General features: G+C 42.7%; 2 protein-coding genes across 6 annotated transcripts; one reads left to right on the top strand and one right to left on the bottom strand.

Annotated features, from left to right (window-relative positions):
- The first annotated feature begins 5,307 nt into the window (after positions 1-5,307).
- On the top strand, positions 5,308-12,923 carry si:dkeyp-50d11.2 (calpain-1 catalytic subunit). The gene is made up of 22 exons (XM_023988210.2): positions 5,308-5,397; positions 5,734-6,040; positions 6,142-6,211; positions 6,482-6,600; positions 7,456-7,589; positions 7,709-7,877; positions 9,051-9,134; positions 9,222-9,307; positions 9,478-9,552; positions 9,669-9,829; positions 9,913-10,073; positions 10,173-10,184; positions 10,348-10,559; positions 10,666-10,705; positions 10,818-10,883; positions 10,957-11,014; positions 11,111-11,175; positions 11,275-11,343; positions 11,490-11,568; positions 11,958-12,074; positions 12,170-12,228; positions 12,427-12,923. Exons 2-22 carry the CDS (start codon positions 5,765-5,767, stop codon positions 12,451-12,453), a joined length of 2,139 nt encoding a protein of 712 aa, XP_023843978.1. The 5' UTR covers positions 5,308-5,397; positions 5,734-5,764; the 3' UTR covers positions 12,454-12,923.
- bbs1 (Bardet-Biedl syndrome 1) lies at positions 12,786-20,083 on the bottom strand. Of its 5 annotated transcripts, XM_070443707.1 has the most exons (18): positions 19,955-20,034; positions 19,572-19,637; positions 19,367-19,440; positions 19,168-19,202; positions 18,698-18,970; positions 18,442-18,488; positions 18,190-18,228; positions 18,008-18,080; positions 17,755-17,886; positions 17,407-17,513; positions 15,848-15,968; positions 15,575-15,772; positions 15,279-15,348; positions 14,970-15,128; positions 14,675-14,808; positions 14,422-14,556; positions 13,615-13,701; positions 12,786-13,476 (listed from the first exon to the last, which is right to left on the bottom strand). In XM_070443707.1, exons 2-18 carry the CDS (start codon positions 19,589-19,591, stop codon positions 13,390-13,392), a joined length of 1,791 nt encoding a protein of 596 aa, XP_070299808.1. In that variant the 5' UTR covers positions 19,592-19,637; positions 19,955-20,034; the 3' UTR covers positions 12,786-13,389. The 5 variants fall into 5 exon arrangements, with proteins under 5 accessions (XP_070299808.1, XP_070299807.1, XP_023843979.1 ...); XM_070443706.1 differs by lacking the exon at positions 19,572-19,637 and having other exon boundaries at positions 19,955-20,083; XM_023988211.2 differs by lacking the exon at positions 19,572-19,637 and having other exon boundaries at positions 15,575-15,733; positions 19,955-20,083.
- Between the last annotated feature and the right edge of the window lie 476 nt (positions 20,084-20,559).

Raw genomic sequence — 20,559 nt, 5'->3', positions numbered from 1 at the left:
GAGACAGCCTATAGGGAGGAGGTCAGAGACCTGGCCGTGTGGTGCCAGGACAAGAACAAAGCCTCAGCGTAATCAAGACAAAGAAGATGATTGTGGACTACAGGAAAAGGAAGACCGAGCACGCCCCCATTCTCATCGACGGGGCTGTAGTGGAGCAGGTTGAGAGCTTCAAGTTCCTTGGTATCCACATCACCAACAAACTAACATGGTCCAAGTACACCAAGACAGTCGTCAAGAGAGCACGACAAAACCTATTCCCCCTCAGGAGATTGGAAAGATTTGGCATGGGTCCTCAGATCCTCAAAAGTTTCTACAGCTGCACCATTGAGAGCATCCTGACTGGTTGCATCACTGCCTGGTATGGCAACTGCTCGGCCTCCGACCCGCAAGGCACTACAGAGGGTAGTGCGTACGGCCCAGTACATCACTGGGGCCAAGCTTCCTGCCATCCAGGACGTCTATACCAGGCGGTGTCAGAGGAAGGCCCTAAAAATTGTCAAAGACTCCAGCCACCCTAGTCTTAGGCTGTTCTCTCTGCTACCGCATGGCAAGCGGTACCGGAGCGCCAATTCTAATCAAATGGCTACCCAGACTATTTGCATTACCCCCCCCCCTCTTTTACGCCGCTGCTACTCTCTGTTATCTGTGTAGAGTCACTTTAATAACTCTACCTACATGTACATATTGCCTCAATTACCCCGACTAACCGGTGCCCCCGCACATTGACTCTGTACCTGTACTCCCTGTATATAGTCTCACTATTTTTACTTTACTGCTGCTCTTTAATTACTTGTTCCTTTTATTTCTTATTCTTATTTGTATTTTTTTAAACTACATTGTTGGTTAGGGGCTTGTAAGTAAGCATTTCACTGTTGTATTCTGCGCATGTGATTAATACAATTTGAGTTGATAAACAGAATATACAGACGATAAACAGGATATACAGACGATAATTAGGATATACAGACAATAAACAGAATATAAAGACGATAAACAGGATATACAGACAGACGATACATAGGATATACAGACGATAAACAGGATATACAGACGATAAACAGGATATACAGACGATAAACAGGATATACAGACAGACGATACATAGGATATACAGACGATAAATAGGATATACAGACAATAAACAGGATATACAGACGATAAATATGATATACAGACGATAAAAATAATATAATGTGAGCTAAGAACTACAGGCTTCTTCAAGCACCGACAGAATAAGCTGGAACATGTTCAGAGTGACAGGGATGAATGTGGTAGTAGCCTGGATTGTAATGAGCTGCCACCAAGAGTAGCCTAGCTTCTATTGAGTTACATGCCTTTTGTTCTACTTGGTTCTCATTGTGCATCCGACGGTAGGGCTCTGTTACATTCAGTGTAACCTGATACTGGGAGATGCAAGAGAACACATCTGCAGACTATATGAACTGGAATGACAAACCTGATTACTCTGGGTTCCTTCAGCTATTGCTTACCTTAAACTTGTAATGGATCTTACAGTGTAGTAAGAGAGATTTAACTAGATGGTAAAGTAATCTTTAGTTTGACAGGCTAGCTATGTGACAGTCACACTAGTGTTGTTTTGTAGCACTGTAGTGAATAAATCAGGAGACTTAGTAGGTATCAGCAGAGGATGTATCCCTGAGTACATCATGTCTTGGTATAGGAGGTTACACAAGGTCAAGGTTTTAGAATAGTGAATTCACCCAAATCATTACAAACTGCTATTTTAAAAAGAAGAGTAATACATTTAACAATATTCATAAATGTAACATTGCCATAATCTATTATTCATAATGGAAGTGTAGGCCCGGCTCAGCAGCAGTCCGTACTCCGTAGGCGTACGTAGGCAGAAGTAATAATTAGCCAATCGTTTATGTTGCTTCTACTCAGTATGTGCTGTATAATTATTTATTCTGACAGCATGTTGTCTTCCTGTGGGGTTTAGGAGCAGCTGTGTWTGGTACCCTGCCTGCCCAACTGCTCAGGGATATGTTGATTTGGAGCCTTTACATCCTGGTCAATCATGATTTTGCACCTCATGATGCTTCTTCTTCATGACCATGGTCCTCCAAATGTTGTTATCCTTATAGAGTTGAATGTCCTCTTCCTATATAAAGGGCAATCTGCGATTGCTACTTGCATTTTTTAAACTTTTAAATTGATGATATAAACCCATTGATTCTTGAAGAATATAACTTATAAATGCTCATGAGCTTAGTTCAACTGTCACACCCCACTAGAACCCAAAATATAAGCCTGTTTGGTGCAAGCAGGTTGGCTTGTAGGTCATGTTTTTACACATTACAGAATATCAATGAATGCCAGTTTGGAAGCCTTTGTTAAGGTCTCTAACACACTTCGAGAGGCCTATACAAAGGCTTAAAAACTGGCAGTGACTACAGGGCAAAACAGACCAAAGGACATGGCAAATACTGAACCATTAAAGGAATAGTCCACCCAAATTACAAGATGACATTGGTTTCCTTACCCTGTAAGCAGTCTATGMACAAGGTATGACAGCAATCCATGCTTTGGTTAAGTTTCCTTGGCACTGTTTCCAAATGCTAATGTTTTAGCATTTGTTGGCACAAATCCCATTCAAGTCATGGGACCGATATTAGCATTTTCTGCACATCATGTTCAAATCATCTATAAGTTACTTTGGTGCACWTCACAATACATTTTAGATACTTTTTAATGATTTGGAAACAGTGCKAGAGAAAGTAAACCAAAGCATAGKTTGCTGTCATACCTTGTCCATAGACTGCTTACAGGATAATTGTGTCATTTGGGTGAACTATCCCTAATGGTTTGAGACTTGCTGCCACTCCAATCTGTCCCCTATACACATTTAATTGTTGTGGCACAACTACAGTACACCTACAGTAAATTGGTATAGTACTCTCAGTAACYGGTGGCACAAATGTAGCCTGTCACAACGCATACCTCAAAATATGTTAATAAGCCAGACACAACAATACCACACAACAACTAGTGGTCAAAAGGTTATTGGCACTCCAAAAATAGGGTACGGTACTGTGGGGTGGAATTACAGTATCTTTCGAAATACAGCAATTATTTCATTTTCCCACAGTGCACCATAATTTTGAGTATGCTGCAGAATAATGCTTTACAGTATTTTAGTGTTGATAAATGTACACATTTACTGTATAAATCAAAAATTTTCATAACAGAGTAATATTCATTGTAATTCGCTTTGTAAATCATTTAAATAAATGTAGACACCTTGTTTGGTTTGTRCACTTCAGACCTTGATGTCACTCCATCCTATCACTCAGAATGTTGAAAAAGTTGCCAGTTGCCCATCCCATAATGATGTGCGGTTACAGTAATGTACTGTACTTCCCTTTACACTTGTTGGAATTGGCCTATATGGAMKGGGCTAAATTGAAATGTTTCTTACAGAAGAAATATTTAAAGAATATGCATAACCATGGCAGCAATTGAAAGGGAACTGTTTGGAGCTAATGGGYAAATTATTAGACCAAAGGTGAGGACACAACAGTTCACCTGACACAAGACGGAATCCAAACATTACACTGTTGTTTTTATATGCATTTTACATTTACTGTACTTTTCAACGCATTTGTTGATAACAAAATAGTCTGGATACATTCAGCAACATGATAATACTATTCCTGGAAAATGTGGGGTAGGGCAACATAAGACAAAAAATAACAAGGGTTTGAGTGAGAGGACTAACTGGTCTCCTAGTGGCCACACTCCTCTCCAGAGTGTGCACAGTTCCTAAATAATTTTCATGCCCCTTTATGACTCAAAGAAGTCTTCAATTATTGGGTACTTTTACTTCTAGCTCTGCCTTTGAGGAACTAGAGCAAGCACACTTGTAGTTGTTTTGTATGGAACACAGCRCTGCATCCCCGCCATCACACAATTACTGTTGTTGTTTACGCAATCCKAAAACGGCCCATTATAAATCAATCTAGGTCAGGTGGGCATGATTTTAAATGTTCTTCTATTGGCAACATCACTGGCTAAGTTATAAAATAGGATCTTACAGTGTTAGGCTTTCACAAGGCAATTCAAAGAAACAAATCGTAATTATGGTYCGCACAGAAAGGAGTCATGAGTGCATTCAGGTGCGTGTGCCGCTGCAAATGTTCTTCACAATAAACAATCATAGGCTTATTTGTTCATTTGTTCATAACAACCCAGGGTGATACCATGTCGTCTTGTAACTGTCCATRAAACATAGTGATCATAAACGTTGACACTGTATATGACATGAGTTTTATGATATGGAAATGTGAAGGKTTGCTTGAATGACATCAAAGCGTTATTTATTATTCTTCAACGTCTCATCTTTCGAAATATATCAAGTKATTTTAATTTACAGCATTTCCCTTACTCAGACAAGAAAACGTTTGCAAAAGTTGCCCAATTACCAGAAGGGATAGGAGAGATGTTCGTATCGCGCGCTGCTCACATTCAGAACTGCTGTCAGTCAGTCAGTCAAAACCCATACAGAGCTGTGAAACGCGGCCTGAGCTCTGACGTCATTTATAGTATGTTACTGTTCAGACACTATGTTTGGGGCGGTAGGRAGCCTAGTGGTTCGAGCGTTGGCCTATTAACCGAAAGGTTGTTAAATAAATAAAGGTAAAATGTTTCAACATCTGCCATTTTCAACCATATGGGTACCAGGCCTATATGGGTAGAAGTGTACATCTTTAGAATGTACGGTATCATGCACTATTTACGGCTAAAATCCCACAGAGTACATTGCAATTTACTGTAAATAATTAATATGGTACTTTACTGTTAGATTTATTGTGTCAAAATAACAACATTTTACAGTGTAGACCTACTTGGTTTTTCGTGTTACTGTATGACTGATCTATTGCCACTAGATGGAGGCATTGTTACAGTAAAACAACTCAGCTGATGCCAGACTTTTTGTGAAGTTCTGTTGTAAACAGCAAAGAGGGGATTCACAGAAACATGTACATTAAAACGACTTCYTATATTTACATGGTCCATGCTTATTCAGTGGCCTTAATTAGATGAATTCGACTGACAAATRCGTTTCAAATCAAGTTAGGCCACCTGCTAAATTGCACCTCATATCTTCGAATATACTTGGGCTATATAATTTAATTTGGTGTGTGTGTATGGAAAAGCACRTCTCATCAAACACGTTTTCTTTTGTTGAATTCGCAAGATATGTGCTGAGTAATGCAAAATGCTTTGCGCAGGCCTAGAGGAATCTTCCATGGGCCGGTCGTTGGGAGAATCTGAGTGGCAGCCAGAAAACCAACCCAGCTTTTAGTTCAATGAAGCACGGCGAGGCATTTAACAGTGGCGGTCAAAACATCTCGGCGTAAACACGTCTGTAAGGTATTTAAAAAATATATATTGTTTTTGGAATATATGACAAATAGGAATGGAAGGATGCATTTGTGTTTGTACACTCGCAAAAATGCATTGAGTCGCTTTTGTTATCAATAATCTGATGCATTCAGTCAATAAGTGGTGAACACTTTATAGGATTTGCCTGAGATTTACCCAACGTGTTAAAAAATACATTAACTATAATATGAGTATAACTGTTTTGTTACTCTCTCTCTCTCTCTGTGAATGTGTGTGTGTGTGTGTGTGTGTGTGTGTGTGTGTGTGTGTGTGTAAGCACTGTTTCATCAATTATAACATATTATCCATTTTTGCCTTATTCAGCTGTTTGTTGAGTGGAGTTGGGGAGTAGGCTATGGAGCAGGTGATGGAGCATGTTATTGAACGTGTGTTTGCCTCTGGAGTGGCTGCTCGTTTGAGGAGCCAGTGGGACCGCAATGAGGGCATCGGTCAGAATGACAAGGCCCTGAAGTTCTTAGGCCAAGACTTTGAATATCTCCGGTCCCACAGTCTGCAGAGCAGACGGCTGTTTGAGGATGATGCATTCCCTGCTCAGCTCTCGTCGCTGGGCTTCAAGGAGCTGGGGTCACACTCTACAAAGACACAGGGGGTCCGATGGATGCGCCCCACGGTGAGGGAGAGATACATCTGCAGGTTTGACTTTCTACAGCAGAGATGCTCCTATCCATCTTGATACTTGTCTCACCCGTAGAAACTCTCTGTGTTCCTCAGGAGTTCTGCTCTGACCCTCACTTCATCGTAGACGGAGCCACGCGCACAGACGTCTGCCAGGGAGCTCTGGGTGAGTTCAGATTGCCCACAGTGTGCACAACCTCTGCGCTACTGTGCTATGGAGCTGGGCTTTGGGACTCTTATGTGCAATGGTGACGAAAGGACATGAACTGATAGATAAACAGAGAAACGGAGACTTACATGATGACAATACCCCTACTTTTCTCAAAGTTGAGTTTTCTCAAACCACGATTTGATTATCATAGCTAAGTTATTTAGGCACACCTAACGTATTGTCATGTGGTAGGTGTCATGTCATGTGGTATATTTTGTGGGCCAGGTGACTGTTGGCTGCTGGCAGCGATTGCTTCACTCACACTGAATGAGACTCTACTACATCGGGTGGTGCCCCATGGGCAGAGCTTCCARCAACAGTATGCTGGGATCTTTCACTTCCAGGTACTTCTACACTTCACTACCTTCCCCTGTACCACTCCTATCAGTCCTTACCACTTTTACCCGTCTATATCTGTCCTGTCCAGAGCTACTCCTGTTTTCCCACATATTGAAATATTTGACCCATCTCCAGCTCAATATCCAGTTTGTCTGCTGTGACTTAATGCCCTTTATTTCAGTAGACTGTACACCCAAATGCACAGACCTTTACAATAAACTAGCTACTGTAACTGATCTGGCCCTCCACCCTAAATTCCCCACTACCCAGCACAGTGTTGGGAGTGCCACTGCCCCACATCCCCCAACTCCTCCAGTCAGTCTTGTCCCCACAGGCTGCATGCATGCAGCTATATTTACTGCCAGTATTTATAGGTGGACGTAAACAGCGTGTCACTCAGAAAGGGCTGCTAAAGCACCCTGCTGCTAAAGCACCCTGCTGCCAGATTCCTACAGGGAGCCAGTCCCACAGCCCACCAGCCAGTCTAGCCCCTTTAGCATGCCACCCAAAGAGAGGGACAAGGGATAAAGATCTGGGGCACTCACTTAGCACCAGAGGCTAAAAAAAAAGAGCACAGCGGTTGTTTTACCTCTTTGGTTTTGGACAAACACTCTGGGGAGTCAGTTGAACTGCAATTGTCTTGTTGCCAAGCAATCTCCTCTGTCCCTGGCAACCTGACTCTGTGCACTGCAGTATGCAGAGAGGTCTGCAGCAGAGCCTCTCCCAGCAATGAATGCAGCATAGTAAACACAACCATCCTTAAATCACAGAAGTTGTACATTACTGCATTTATATGGTGTGTATACCAAAGACTATTTTGTAGCAGTTTTGCTTGTTTCCCATGTGCACCTGGTGTGTAGTTCTGGCAGTTTGGGGAGTGGGTGGATGTGGTGATTGATGACAGGCTGCCAGTGAAGGATGGGAAGCTGCTGTTTCTCCACTCAGCAGAGGGGGCTGAGTTCTGGAGCGCCCTGCTGGAGAAGGCCTACGCAAAGTAAGGACAATGGATGGCGAGAGAAAGACAATTTACTGTACAGACACAACATAACAAATTGTTATAACAGAACTGTATGGCTGCTACGAGACACCACTGTCTGTCTGTCTGTGTTGCAGGCTCAATGGCTGTTACGAGGCCCTCTCAGGGGGCAGTACATCGGAGGGGTTTGAGGACTTCACAGGGGGCGTGACAGAGATGTTTGACCTGAAGAAGGCCCATCCAGACCTGTTCAGCATAATCAGTAGAGCAGTGGAGCGAGGTTCCCTTCTGGGATGCTCCATAGATGTTAGCAACACACACCACACGCACGCACGCACAGTCTTGTATAACTAACCTTGTGGGGACACACAATTCAGTCCCATTCAAAATCCTATTTTCCCTAACCCCTAAACCTAACCCTAAACTGAAAAACTAACCTTAACCCTAGCTTCTAACCCTAAACCTTATTCTAACCCTAACACTAATTCTAACCGTAACCCCCTAGAAATAGCATTTGACCTTGTGGGAACTAACAAAATGTCCCCAGATGGTCAAATTTGTGTTTGTTTATTATTCTTGTGGGGACTTCTGATCCCCACAAGTATAGTTAAAACGCATTCACATACACTGTTCAAGAGTTTGTGGTCACTTAGAAATGTCCTTGTTTTTGAAAGAAAAGCAAAAAAAAATTGTCCACTAAAATAATATCAGATTGATTGGAAATACAGTGTAGACATTYGTAATGTTGTAAATGACTATTGTAGCTGGAAAATGCAGATTTTTTATGGAATAACTACATAGGCGTACAGAGGCCCATTATCAGCAACCATCACTCTTGTGTTCCAATGGCACGCTGTGTTAGCTAATTCAAGTTTATCATTATAAAATGCTAATTGATCATTAGAAAACCCTTTTGCAATGATGTTAGCACAGCTGAAAACTGGTGTTCTGATTAAAGAAAAGAAGCAATAAAACTGGCCTTCTTTAGACTAGTTGAGTATCTGGAGCATCAGCATTTGTGGGTTCGATTACAGGCTCAAAATGGCCAGAAACAAAGAACTTTCTTCTGAAACTCGTCAGCCTATTCTTGTTCTGAGAAATGAAGGCTATTCCATGCGAGAAATTGCCAAAAAACTAAAGATCTCGTACAACGCTGCATACTACTCCCTTCACGGAACAGAGCAAACTGGCTCTAACCAGAATAGAAAGAGGAGTGGGAGGCCCCGGTGCAAAACTGAGCAAGAGGACAAGTACATTAGAGTGTCTAGTTTGAGAAACAGATTCCTCACAAGTCCTCAATTGGCATCTTCATTAAACAGTACCTGCAAAACACCAGTCTCAACGTCAACAGTAAAGAGGTGACTCCGGGATGCTGGCCTTCTACATAAACACACACATACCACACAAACACTTTTCTTTAAGAAACAACTTGTTTGTGTGATATAGATCCTGTACAAAATAATTCTCTAATTCTTTCAGATCTCTGGTGTTTTCGAGATGGAGGCGGTGACATTCAAGAAGCTGGTGAAAGGCCATGCCTACTCTGTGACAGGTGTGGAGGAGGTGAGAGAATGACCTGGCTAATTAAAGTTTTGATTAACAATACACATATAGTTATATCACAGACAGCACCTCATGCTTATTGGCTAGGTGGAGTTTAAAGGAAGTCCCACCAAGCTCCTGCGGATCAGGAACCCCTGGGGAGAGATGGAGTGGACCGGAGCCTGGAGTGACAAGTGAGAGAAGAGGGGGAGGGAGAGGGAGAGATAAGAGGTGAGATAACTAGAGGGGAATAAGGTGGAGGAAAATTGGGTAAGAGTTAATTCAGGAAAAGTTCAGTCTTGAGTCAACTTGGGCTGGTGACATGTATTTTAAGAGATGTGTCAGTCTTTCTTTGTGGTTTCAGTTCAAGAGAGTGGGCTGGAGTTGACCCATCGGTCAGAGCTAGATTGTACAACCGTAGCGAAGATGGCGAGTTCTGGTAAGTAGTTTGTCAAGAGTTTTTAAATATTTTATATTTTTATCCTAACACAATATTAAGCTAATAGTAGCCTCAAAACCAGTCTCTCTGCCTCTCCCATAAACCCTCCCACACAGGATGTCATTCCGTGACTTTCTGCGTGAGTTCAGCCGTTTGGAGATCTGTAATCTGACAGCAGACGCCCTGCAGGCCAGCCAAGTGAAGAAGTGGAGCTCAGCGCTCTACCCTGGAGAGTGGAGGAGAGGCAGCACTGCAGGGGGCTGCAGGAACTACCCAGGTACATTAGGATAATGAATTGAGAGAGAAGGGGGACAAGGAGTAATAGATTAGGGTTTTTATGTTTTCCCATCTTCTCTACAGCAACGTTCTGGCTCAACCCTCAATTCAAAGTGGCCCTTCAGCACCCAGACACAGATGGCCAATCAGGTTGCAGCTTCCTGGTGGCGTTGATGCAGAAGGATCGTCGTCGGCAACGGCGTGAGGGGAAAGACATGGAGACCATTGGATTCACCATCTATGAGGCAAGATATTTACTTCAGTAATTATTTGTATTTGGTAACAGTGAAGTTAAGAATCTGTACGAATGCTGTGACTTAAATACCTTTCTTTCTCTCTTCTAGGTTCCAGAAGAGGTATGACCCATTCTGGTAATGCTAGGAGTCCATCTCTGCATGAGACCATAACAGCAATCTCTACCCACAAATATTGGTCCTCTCATTTCTGTACTATCTCCTATCATCCTCTTTCCTTCTCTCCTTTCGCTGTTCCTTTCCTCTCCTCCTCTCTCCTGGACAGTTTACAGGTCAGGCCGGGGTGCATCTAAAGAGGGACTTCTTCCTGACCCACGGCTCCAGTGCCCGGTCAGAGCTCTTCATCAACCTGAGAGAGGTCAGCACCCGCTTCTGCCTGCCCCAGGGAGAGTATATCGTCATCCCCTCCACCTTTGAGCCCCAGAAGGACGGAGACTTTGTGCTCAGGGTGTTCTCTGAAAAGCCAGCTGACTCCCAGTGAGTGAATGGTGGTGGGGTGGGGTGGGTAGGACAGAGGGAGAGAGAGACATATGAAAAGCTCAAGCCAATGAAACTGGCTAAAGACTTGATCCTCTCCTAACAGGGAACTGGATGATGACATCACAGCTGATCTGCCTGAGGAGGTGAGAAATGATTTTGAACTAATTCAAACCAAGATTAATCTATTGACTAATCAGTATACCACAGTTGTACAGATGACAGAAATGGTCAACTGTCTGTGTTCGTCTGCTGCAGGTAGAGCTGGACGAGAGCCAGATTGATGCAGGCTTCAAGGGTCTCTTCAGACAGCTCGCTGGAGCGGTGAGAGAAAACTACATTTTTGGCGGGATACATGGTACTTGTAGTCCTTTCTTACTTTATTTTATTCTCACAGGAAATGGAGATCAGTGCCTCCAAGCTTCAGACCATCCTAAACAGAATCATCAGCAAGCGTGAGTCTGTTATACTGGCATCTCTTTTGGTTAAAGGGAAAAGGCATGTGAGGTAAGACTTGTATGGTGTGTTCACTGTCACTTTTTGTGTCACAGATAAGGACCTGAAGACAGACGGCTTTGGGAAGGAGGCGTGTCGTTGCATGATAACTCTCATGGATGTATCTTTAATTACACCTTCTTTATACCCACCCTGATGTGTGTCAACTATCACTGTGCTTCCTCTTTATTCCTCTCTGTCCTTGACATTGATTTGACAGACCACCGGCACTGGGAAGCTGGGCTTGACAGAGTTCCATGTGCTGTGGGAGAAGATCAAACGGTACCTGGTGAGTCGAACATGTCCTACTCTTCTAAATAGACCTCTGAGATTTTCAAGCTATTGTTGTGTATGATTTCCACACCATGCTTGCTGTTGCCAACATTTGTAAATAACCTCTCTCCACTCTTCTCTCCCTCTCCTCCACCACTTCAGACTGTGTTTAGGAAGTTTGACCTGGATAAATCTGGCACCATGAGCTCCTATGAAATGCGGATGGCACTGGAATCAGCTGGTACCATTTTATTCTTGTTCTAGTAGCATCCTCACAAAATGTATAAAGCACAATAATATAACCAGCGCAGAGTTACTGTGTGTTTACTGTGAATGCAGTCTCCTCTAACGTGAGAACATTGCCTTTAAATTTCAATCTAACTGTAACGTTGAACTTCCGCAATACGTATTGAGTCCTTTTAAGTGCACAATAACATGACCAGCTCTGCCCCTGGTCACTTTATCCAACAGGAGACAAGTCTCTACCTAGTACTACCATGACAAGCTACCCCTTTGTGTAAGCAGGCAAAAAGCCTAAAATAGTTTTGCTGACAAGACTAGTTGTCTAGGTGAGAGATCATAAGAGCTGTTTGATGTGCTGTTCACCCACTCTCCCTTTCTCTACGTCAGGCTTCAAGTTGACCAACCACTTGTTCCAACTCATCATCCTACGCTACTCAAAGGAAGACCTGAATGTGGACTTTGATAACTTTGTCAACTGTCTCATCCGTCTGGAGACCATGTTCAGTGAGTGGACTTCACCTTGAATACAGCAGTGATACATGTCATAATGCTACTAACACCAGTAGACTGAAGAAACTGCTCTCTGTTCACCATTCTAGAGACCTTTAAAGAAATGGACACTGATGTAGATGGGGTGGTTTCCTTCAGCTTCTTCCAGGTATGTCACCACCATCAGAAACACAGCCTTCTAATTGAGGGAGTGTAGCTTGTGGAGTGTTAACATCAAACACTGCTTTTGAGCCCYGACACAACAGTTACTTTCTCTATCAATGTTTTAGTGGTGTCATCGAAGTGTGACTACTTTAAGCTGTTAAATGTGTTATGAGGTGTTGAATCTTTGCTCTCTTTCCTTTAGTGGATCTCCCTCACCATGTTTGCCTAGACAGATGGATGGCCCTGGCCTGCTACTGCTTGTGTTGGTGGCGTCACCCCGACTCCAACGGCCATAGAATATTGTCTTAAATGTGACTAGTTGTGGTTCTAAAACAGGTAGAGAACACAAATGCTTTTGAATGTTCCCGGTGCTTGACMTTCATTTTATAAAAATATTTAAGAAACAGTGATCAGTGATTTTTATTTTGTTTTTTTAAACAAGTTGTTGGATTTATATTCTGACATAAGTCAATAATGTAAAGCCTTAGTTTGAAGAGAATAAAAAAACAGATTCTAACCTCAATAACAAAAATGCCTTGAAATGTGGAGTGAAAATAAAAGCAATTTTAAAAGGTTTTATTAAATACATTTAAAGTGTTTGAAAAGCCAACTCTTTCTGGATACTGCTGCACTTCTCAGGAATGTATGGATTTTTGTTATCTTTCATTTTTGAAAATAAAGTGCAATGAATTCTCTGAACATCTGTTCTCTGAACATGTCATAATCTGAACATTAACAAATTAGCAGCACATCTGTTTTTTTCCGGCAATTATTTAACAAACTTTAAAGAGCAATAAATAATGCTGATTTATATATAATGACTTTATACACTTGTATTCATAACTACCATAATTGTCCTGACATCTCTATCCACCAACACACAGCTTACCATTTKACTTATGTTTGGATTTTAAATCCTGTGATACAATCGTAGACCCATTTRTCTCTATGGAGTTCCCTCTAAGGACAAATAGCCCTACTTCCTGTCCTACCGTACATATGCTACACATGGCTTTTAACCACCTCTGGGGCCAACACAAGCTGATCCTGTTAACGTCCCAGTCACCTCGAGTCAGCCCTGCCACTAGAGGGCGGTAGAAGCACAGGGTGAGAGCATAGAGGCCAGCCCAGGGCCTAAAGATGCTGCTCGCTCTCTCTCTCTCCCTCAGTTGAGTGCCAGTCCCTCACTGACGGGCATGTTGATATGTGCAGTCAGCAGGGGTGCACTCTTGCCCTCTCGCAGCACAAACACCTGTAATTACACAATGCGTGTCAACAACAGCTTACCTTCTACTTTCACATAGGTTTTATGTTCAAGGAGGCACTGAAATGGCTACACAGTGAAGTTCCCTAATGGAAATATAGAGTAACAGAGAAATGAAATGCATACTTTAATGATGTCAGAGATTCCTTTATCACTCAGGCACTCCACAAATGTGTCAATAGGATAGTTGAGCCCAGGAACCAGTAGGGGGATCTGTGGAGAGTGAACACATTCAATAATATTCCGGCTACTAGCCAAAGTGAACAAAAAACATTATTTTATTTATTTCACATTTATTTAACCAGGTAGGCCAGTTGAGAACAAGTTCTCATTTACAACTGCGACCTGGCCAAGAATAAAGCAAAGCAGTTCAACACAAACACAGTTACACATGGAATAAACAAACATATAGTCAATAATACAGTAGAAAAAGTCTATATACAGTGTGTGCAAATGAGGTAAGATAAGGGAGGTAAGGCAATAAATAGGCCATGGTAGCGAAGTAATTACAATATACCAATTAAACATTGGAGTGATAGATGTGCAGAAGATGAGTGTGCAAGTAGAGATACTGGGGTACAAAAGAGCAAGATAWATAAATAAATACAGTYTGGGGATGAGATAGATTGGATGGGCTATTTACAGATGGGCTACGCACAGGTGCAGTGATCTGTGAGCTGCTCTGACAGCTGGTGCTTAAAGCTAGTGAGGGAGATATGAGTCTCCAGCTTCAGTGATTTTTGCAGTTCGTTCCAGTCATTGGCAGCAGAGAACTGGAAGGAAAGGTGGCCAAAGGAGAAAATGGCTTTGGGGGTGACTAGTGAGATATACCTGTATAGAAAATGTATAGAAACTACCCAGCGACATTAGTGAGGTGTACAGTAAATATCACTGGTCATGTGATGATATATGATGGGTTAAAAGGAAGGTCACCTTGAAGAAGGCTGTCTTCATACTATACAGGCTCTCGTCATACAGAAAGCTGATGGCCAAGTTCATGACAGGGCGGCATGCGGCTGTGTTCTGGATGTTCAGAGTTAGCTTGAAGGACGGGCCCAGGCCCTGCACCTAAAACACAGACAGGATGAGAGAGACCCAACCAGGAGTTCTGACTGTGTGCTAAACCGTGGCTGTGATTCTACTCGAGACACTGACATTCCCTCAGACACCAGGACATCAGACTCACCACTGCGTTCATCTTGAGAGGCTCAGACAGGCTGGAGGACATGGGTGTAAGGCTGGACTCCAGGGCTTTAACGTAGGCCCTCGCTGCAGCCAGACGCAGACGACTCAGGTCCATCTGGAAGGCCCTGTGCATTGCTGGAAAACACATGGCCCAAACCAAACATTAAAAAAATTGACCCACGAACCCAAGACCTCAAAACTCTCCAAAACTGCAGAGAAACAAGCAAACCATTGTTTAGTCTGGAGGTGGTGGCCACTGGCCAGGCTAGACTACAGTTCTGGTTGGACATACGTACCCACAGCATTCTCTCGTTCCCTCATGGTTTGGTCCACGTACAGCTTGGTCTTCTTGGGGATATTGAGACGGATGCTTTGTGCCAGAGGGGGGCCTGGGGCAGAGTCCCTGTCATCAAACACAGCTGTCCTCTTCAGGATCTTTACTATCAGACCACCTCCTACAAAACACAGGAACACACACTGAAATCAGGCAGGGGACTTCATTTCAACATCTGTCCATTGTACTAAGCATCCTAGACTAGAGGACTCTCTTTTAAACAGGACCTCCAATCCCAAGATTCCATCCTAAATGAACAGGTGATCTGTACCTTTGGTGGTCATTATAAGGGTTCCGTCTTCTCGTCCATATCTCCCAAAACAAATGCTGGTCACTACATCCTGGAAAACAGAGGACTGACAGTCACAACTAATCATGGCAGTGGCGTGCAAACCTAAATCATCTTTCCAAAAACATTGCCATATTTTTTGTGTGTGCCAAGTCCAGATAAAACTAAAACAAGCAGGAAATAAGCATGGGAATCTGTTTCTAAAGAGTGTTTCATCAGAACCAAGTAGCTACTAACCTATTGGTAACCTATTGGCCTGTCTAGCCATGGTGTCTTACCGGAGTCTTGATGGTGCTGATGAGGTTTTTGTCTCTGTAGAGGTGGACCTCACAGTTAGCCAGGCCCACTAACACTGCCTGGAAGCCCCTGGTGGGGAGGTCCATCACGCCCATGGTAGTGACAGGGGCTGGCAGGCAAGCCGTCCACAGCTTCTTCCCCTGGACACAGAGGACAGGACAAGACACACACACAGGCCTCTTCCAACTATCACGTCACACAGCTGCAGTTTCTACTGAATTGACTGAGTGTAGGTGAGAGAGGGTGCTACCTACCTTCTGTGTGAAGCCCTGCAGTGTCTCCTGGGCACATCCCACCACCACACTCTTCCCCATCCTCACCAGCCCCACAGGGTGAGAAGACAGCTCAATACAGTACTTAGGCTTGGGGGAGTCTCTGCAAACACAGAGCATATTTCCTCTGAAAATAAACATTGACTGGCAGTAATACACTCAGGCCAGATGTAATGCGTTTAAACTTCAAGTTTTTGGGGAGGACCGTCCCTATGACAGGCCAATGTGTTAACTATTTTCCGACCTTTTCTTTATATCTCAAGTGTTGTCGGTATCAAAGCCAAAACTTTTATTTCCGCAAACCGACCTAGTCATGATTGAGGTAAAGTTCTGCCTACAACTTAGTAATGCTGAGGTGGAAACGGCATGCATTATGCTCTTGAGCTCTTGATGGTTGCTAGGCAGCGCCCGTTACTACTATCCTGGCAGTTGTAACCTTTGTGAGGCATGTCACTTCACCCATCACTTTGGATTGCCCACCGCAWGCACTGTTTTCTGAACCACAACTGGATGGATCCAGAAAGAARTAGTGTGGGAATAAATATAACTGAATGACTAAAATATTGGAATAAAGTAGGCGAACCCAACGTGTGTTCAACAATTRTAGCACCGTTTTGCTCTGCTTTGAGACAAGTYTGGGGACTCTTGATAAATATTTGTCACATTTTTCTTTTCACCAAATCTCTGTTTGGATATTAGGCTACAATTAGACTGTTAGCTAAGTTAAGGTGAGTGCTGCTCATGATCCTCTTGTGTAGTTGGCTCATTTAATAACACTGAGCAGAACATTTTGCCAGCATGTAGTTTACTTAACAAGTGGATTATTTTGCCTTTCACTTGTAGTCACTTAGTAACCTAGGCCTACTCCCAACCAAAAAGCCTGTGACCAATCAATGTGGTTTTGTTTCACTGAATCTCCATGTGTATATTTGGTTATTCTCTGGCTGGACAAATAAGTAGAGGTGGTAGCTCATCTATTAGTTGGGTCATCTATCATTGATCAGAAACATTTAGCATGCAACAATGCAGCCTAAATCAAGTGTKGGCCTATTATTTTGCTCGATTGCATATAAGCAACTCCAAAAGCCTGCGGAGGTTGTGAAATATGAACACGAGACTCACATGTTTTAGAAAATATATATTGCTATTATTTTCTATCGGTATCATAATGAAGATACTCTAAGTGTAGGAAAAAATGATAAATGACCCGTGCTACAGACAGCTATATCCTTCCACTAATATTGGACTAGTAAAGGRCCAGTGCACTACTTTTGTGAGGATTTTTTAAARGTATTGTATATATTATTATATTCTCTASATTTTTCAGGGGTGCTGCAGCACCCCTACTTCCCACATGCTCCCACTCCTAAACTTGCTGGCATGTGCACAGGATATATAAAAGGCTTATCCCGGCAAGAATGTGGTAAAATGGGACTGTATTAATTGGATTCTAAAAAAAACATTGCCAGATTTATTTTTACAGGCTGTAAAGTCTGTAAAGGATAGAGACAAAGGTATTTTTTGGTCAGTGGTTGCCATACCTGCGGAGGATGTAGATATTCCCATTGCGACAGGCCACAGTGATCCGGAACTCCACATCAAACTGACCAGTCACATCCATTTGAGTGGGAGCACTGGGAACGGACATCTGTGGCAACAAGAATATGGATGTCAACAGAGGGACTGGGGAGAGTCAACCATATGAATTCAACAACATGACTGAACCTGGATAATTCAACAACAAAAAAGTTAAGTCTCATACAAATCTGCATATGGAATTGAAGCAAAAGCCCCTCTTACAATAGTCACTGTCACGCTCTTCCTCCCATATCACATCGAACCAATGATTGATCTGTCATTGTAAATTCCTCTTTATGTATTGAACAGACCTTGGAGAGGATGGTGAAGGCCTCAGGGTCCAGGATATAGACATCTTTACTCTCAGTGCCAATAACCAGACAGCTGACTGCATCCTCATCAGCCATGTTCTTCTTCAGGGTGCCGATGCATGTAATAACAGTCTAAGAGCACATACAAACAGTTGACTGTGTGTGTGTGTGTGTGTGTGTGTGTGTGTGTGTGTGTGTGTGTGTGTGTGTGTGTCACATTGCTCAAGTCAATCACTGCTGTGAGGAATGCTACCTGTCTTTGTATTGGTTGCGCCTTATGAAGGTTCACAAAAGCCTCCGTGTCTTGTGGGTCCAACATGAGGAACCTTGACAAATAGAAGAGATCAATGGTGATGACACTTCAGTCTGATCCAGTATCAGAAGGCACTTCACTCACACAAACAACCAGAGTTACTTATCTAACTGAGTTGTTACCTCAAAGATCTGACGGAGAGTGGAACATCAGCTTTGTCTCTAGGTGAAGGCAGGAGAGTAACACTAATTATAGCCATGACCCTGATCATATTGCCATTTTGTCAGAGTAACCAGTTTTGATCATCGTACAGTCTTTTGAATGGTTTCATATATATCTTTGAAAGACGGTCAGATAATCAAGCATAGGTAATTAAATAAAATCAACAGTCAATTGGGAACATAACTCAACGCATGCTATTAGCAGAAACTTACCGGATGCCCTCCAACATTTCCTTCAAGCTCAATGGGTCAATCATYTCCTTGTGAAAAGAGAAGGGTTAGTACAGCAGGCCAATCAGAAGAGAACCATGGTGCTCTCCCAGAAGCTTGGCTGGTGCGTAAAACCCGCCAATTCAGATAAAAAAGTACAGCAAGTCAAAATTGAAAACATCTCAAAAGTTGTTGCTCTAACAGTGTAGAGGGAAATGAGATCTTTTTGATTTGCTGAAATCTTTMCAGCTCCACTCACCTCCCTTGCCTGGTTCCAGACGTCCTGTTCCAGGGCATTGACCTCTAACGGAGGGAGAGTGAACTTGAAATAGGGCCGCAGGTTTTTATAGACATAGATGAAGGGGCCGGAAGCCACAGCGATGGCAGGCGTGCGTGGCTCATGCTGGTCCATGAGGAAAGAAACCAAGCCAGTGGGCAGATCGAGCAATGTGTTCTCACTCATCAGGCCAGTTCCACGGTACACCTTCAGCTTCATGTTGCATGAACCAGTTCCCAGGTCCCCCACCACCAACTAGAACAGAAAGAAGGAGAATGTTCATCTTGTACACAGAAATCAAAGGCATACTAATCAAGCACCACACGTACACGCACCCACAGAACAAAAGGAGTCAACCAAAAAACATGCACAAAGAGCTTCTTCCTATGAGAAAAAGGATTAGTGGCAGATTAAGAAATCACTGATAGCAAGTGTAGCAACATTCTTCTTACCTTATTCTCACCATCCCCATGCAGGTCTGCAAGAGCTGTAAAATAAATACACAGGCCCGGTTAAATTAATTGTCTGAGGAAATAGACAATTTATTTATAGACATTAATAAATACATATCCACAAAACTTGAGCAAATGTACTTTTAACAAGGCTAGTGACAGAAATTAGAAATTGGTGGTAGCTAAGGTGAGATCTTACCAATGCAAGATGAAAAAGTATAGAGATTGGCCACTGGATCGTAGTGTGCATCTAACCATTTACTGCTCTCAGAGCTGTTAAGAGACAGAGTAACGTTATTTGTTTTGAAGCAAGGCAACACTTTTTACTCCATAGTTTAGCCTAGCTAACGTTAGTGTTGCTGGGCTTATGTAGAAAATCTGTCAAATAACGTTAGTTAARTTACCCACTGGGCACAGACGTCATTTCCACGTCTAACTTAGTGTTGATTTAGATTTCGTTGAATTGTCAACTAATGTGAATTCGACAAAACAGGTCACTAACGTTATATCATAGGATTTAGGAAAAAATACGAAATTCCCTTCAATGTTATACTTTTTGCAAATCTAATCCGTTTTCTACGTTGATACAACGTCATTACATAMATTTTTTGTTGTTGAAATGATGTGGATTCAACCAGTTTTCTTTAGCTAATGCGATTAGCTAGCTAGAGATAGCAAAGTTGGCCTGCTTGATATCCTGCTAACGTTTGCTAGCTGGCTTGCTTGATTGCTAGACGTAACGTCAGCTGAAATGTTTGCGTTCATGTAGCTAGCTAATGTAACTTACTTTTCTTTCATCTGTGAGACTGAAGACATGTCCAATATGATATTCCTCAATTAATAATGCAAGGATATCCTGTGATGCAATTTTATTTTGTGCCACTGAGGTAGCTAGTTGGTTAACGTTAGCTTGCCTGCTTGTTTACGTTAGCATAAATCAGATCGGCTTTCCCGTTTCTATGGCAACAAGGAAGGAGCAACAGAGAAAAGATTCCTCAATAAATAGTTCCGCTTATTAAATGGCCACTGTGACGTCTCGGTCTTTGATCGTATACACTGAGTGTACAAAACATTAGGAACACCTGCTCTTTCCATGACAAACTGACCAGGTGAAAGCTATGATCCCTTATTGATGTCACTTGTTAAATCCACTTCAATCAGTGTAGATGAAGGGGAGGAGACATGGATTGTCTAGGTGTGCATTCAGAGGGTGAATGGSCAAGACAAAATATTTAAGTGCCTTGGTTTGAGAGTGTCAAGAACTGAAACACTGCTGGGTTTTCACGCTCAACAACATTCAGCCAACMTGACACAAGTGTGGGAAGCAATTGGAGGCAACAACACTGTGAAATGCCTTCGACACCTTGTAGAGTCCATGCCCCGATGAATTGA

The sequence above is a fragment of the Salvelinus sp. IW2-2015 genome, linkage group LG5, assembly GCF_002910315.2.
Source record: "Salvelinus sp. IW2-2015 linkage group LG5, ASM291031v2, whole genome shotgun sequence".
Lineage (NCBI taxonomy): Eukaryota > Metazoa > Chordata > Actinopteri > Salmoniformes > Salmonidae > Salvelinus > Salvelinus sp. IW2-2015.
This window is presented reverse-complemented; position numbering and strand designations above follow the sequence as displayed.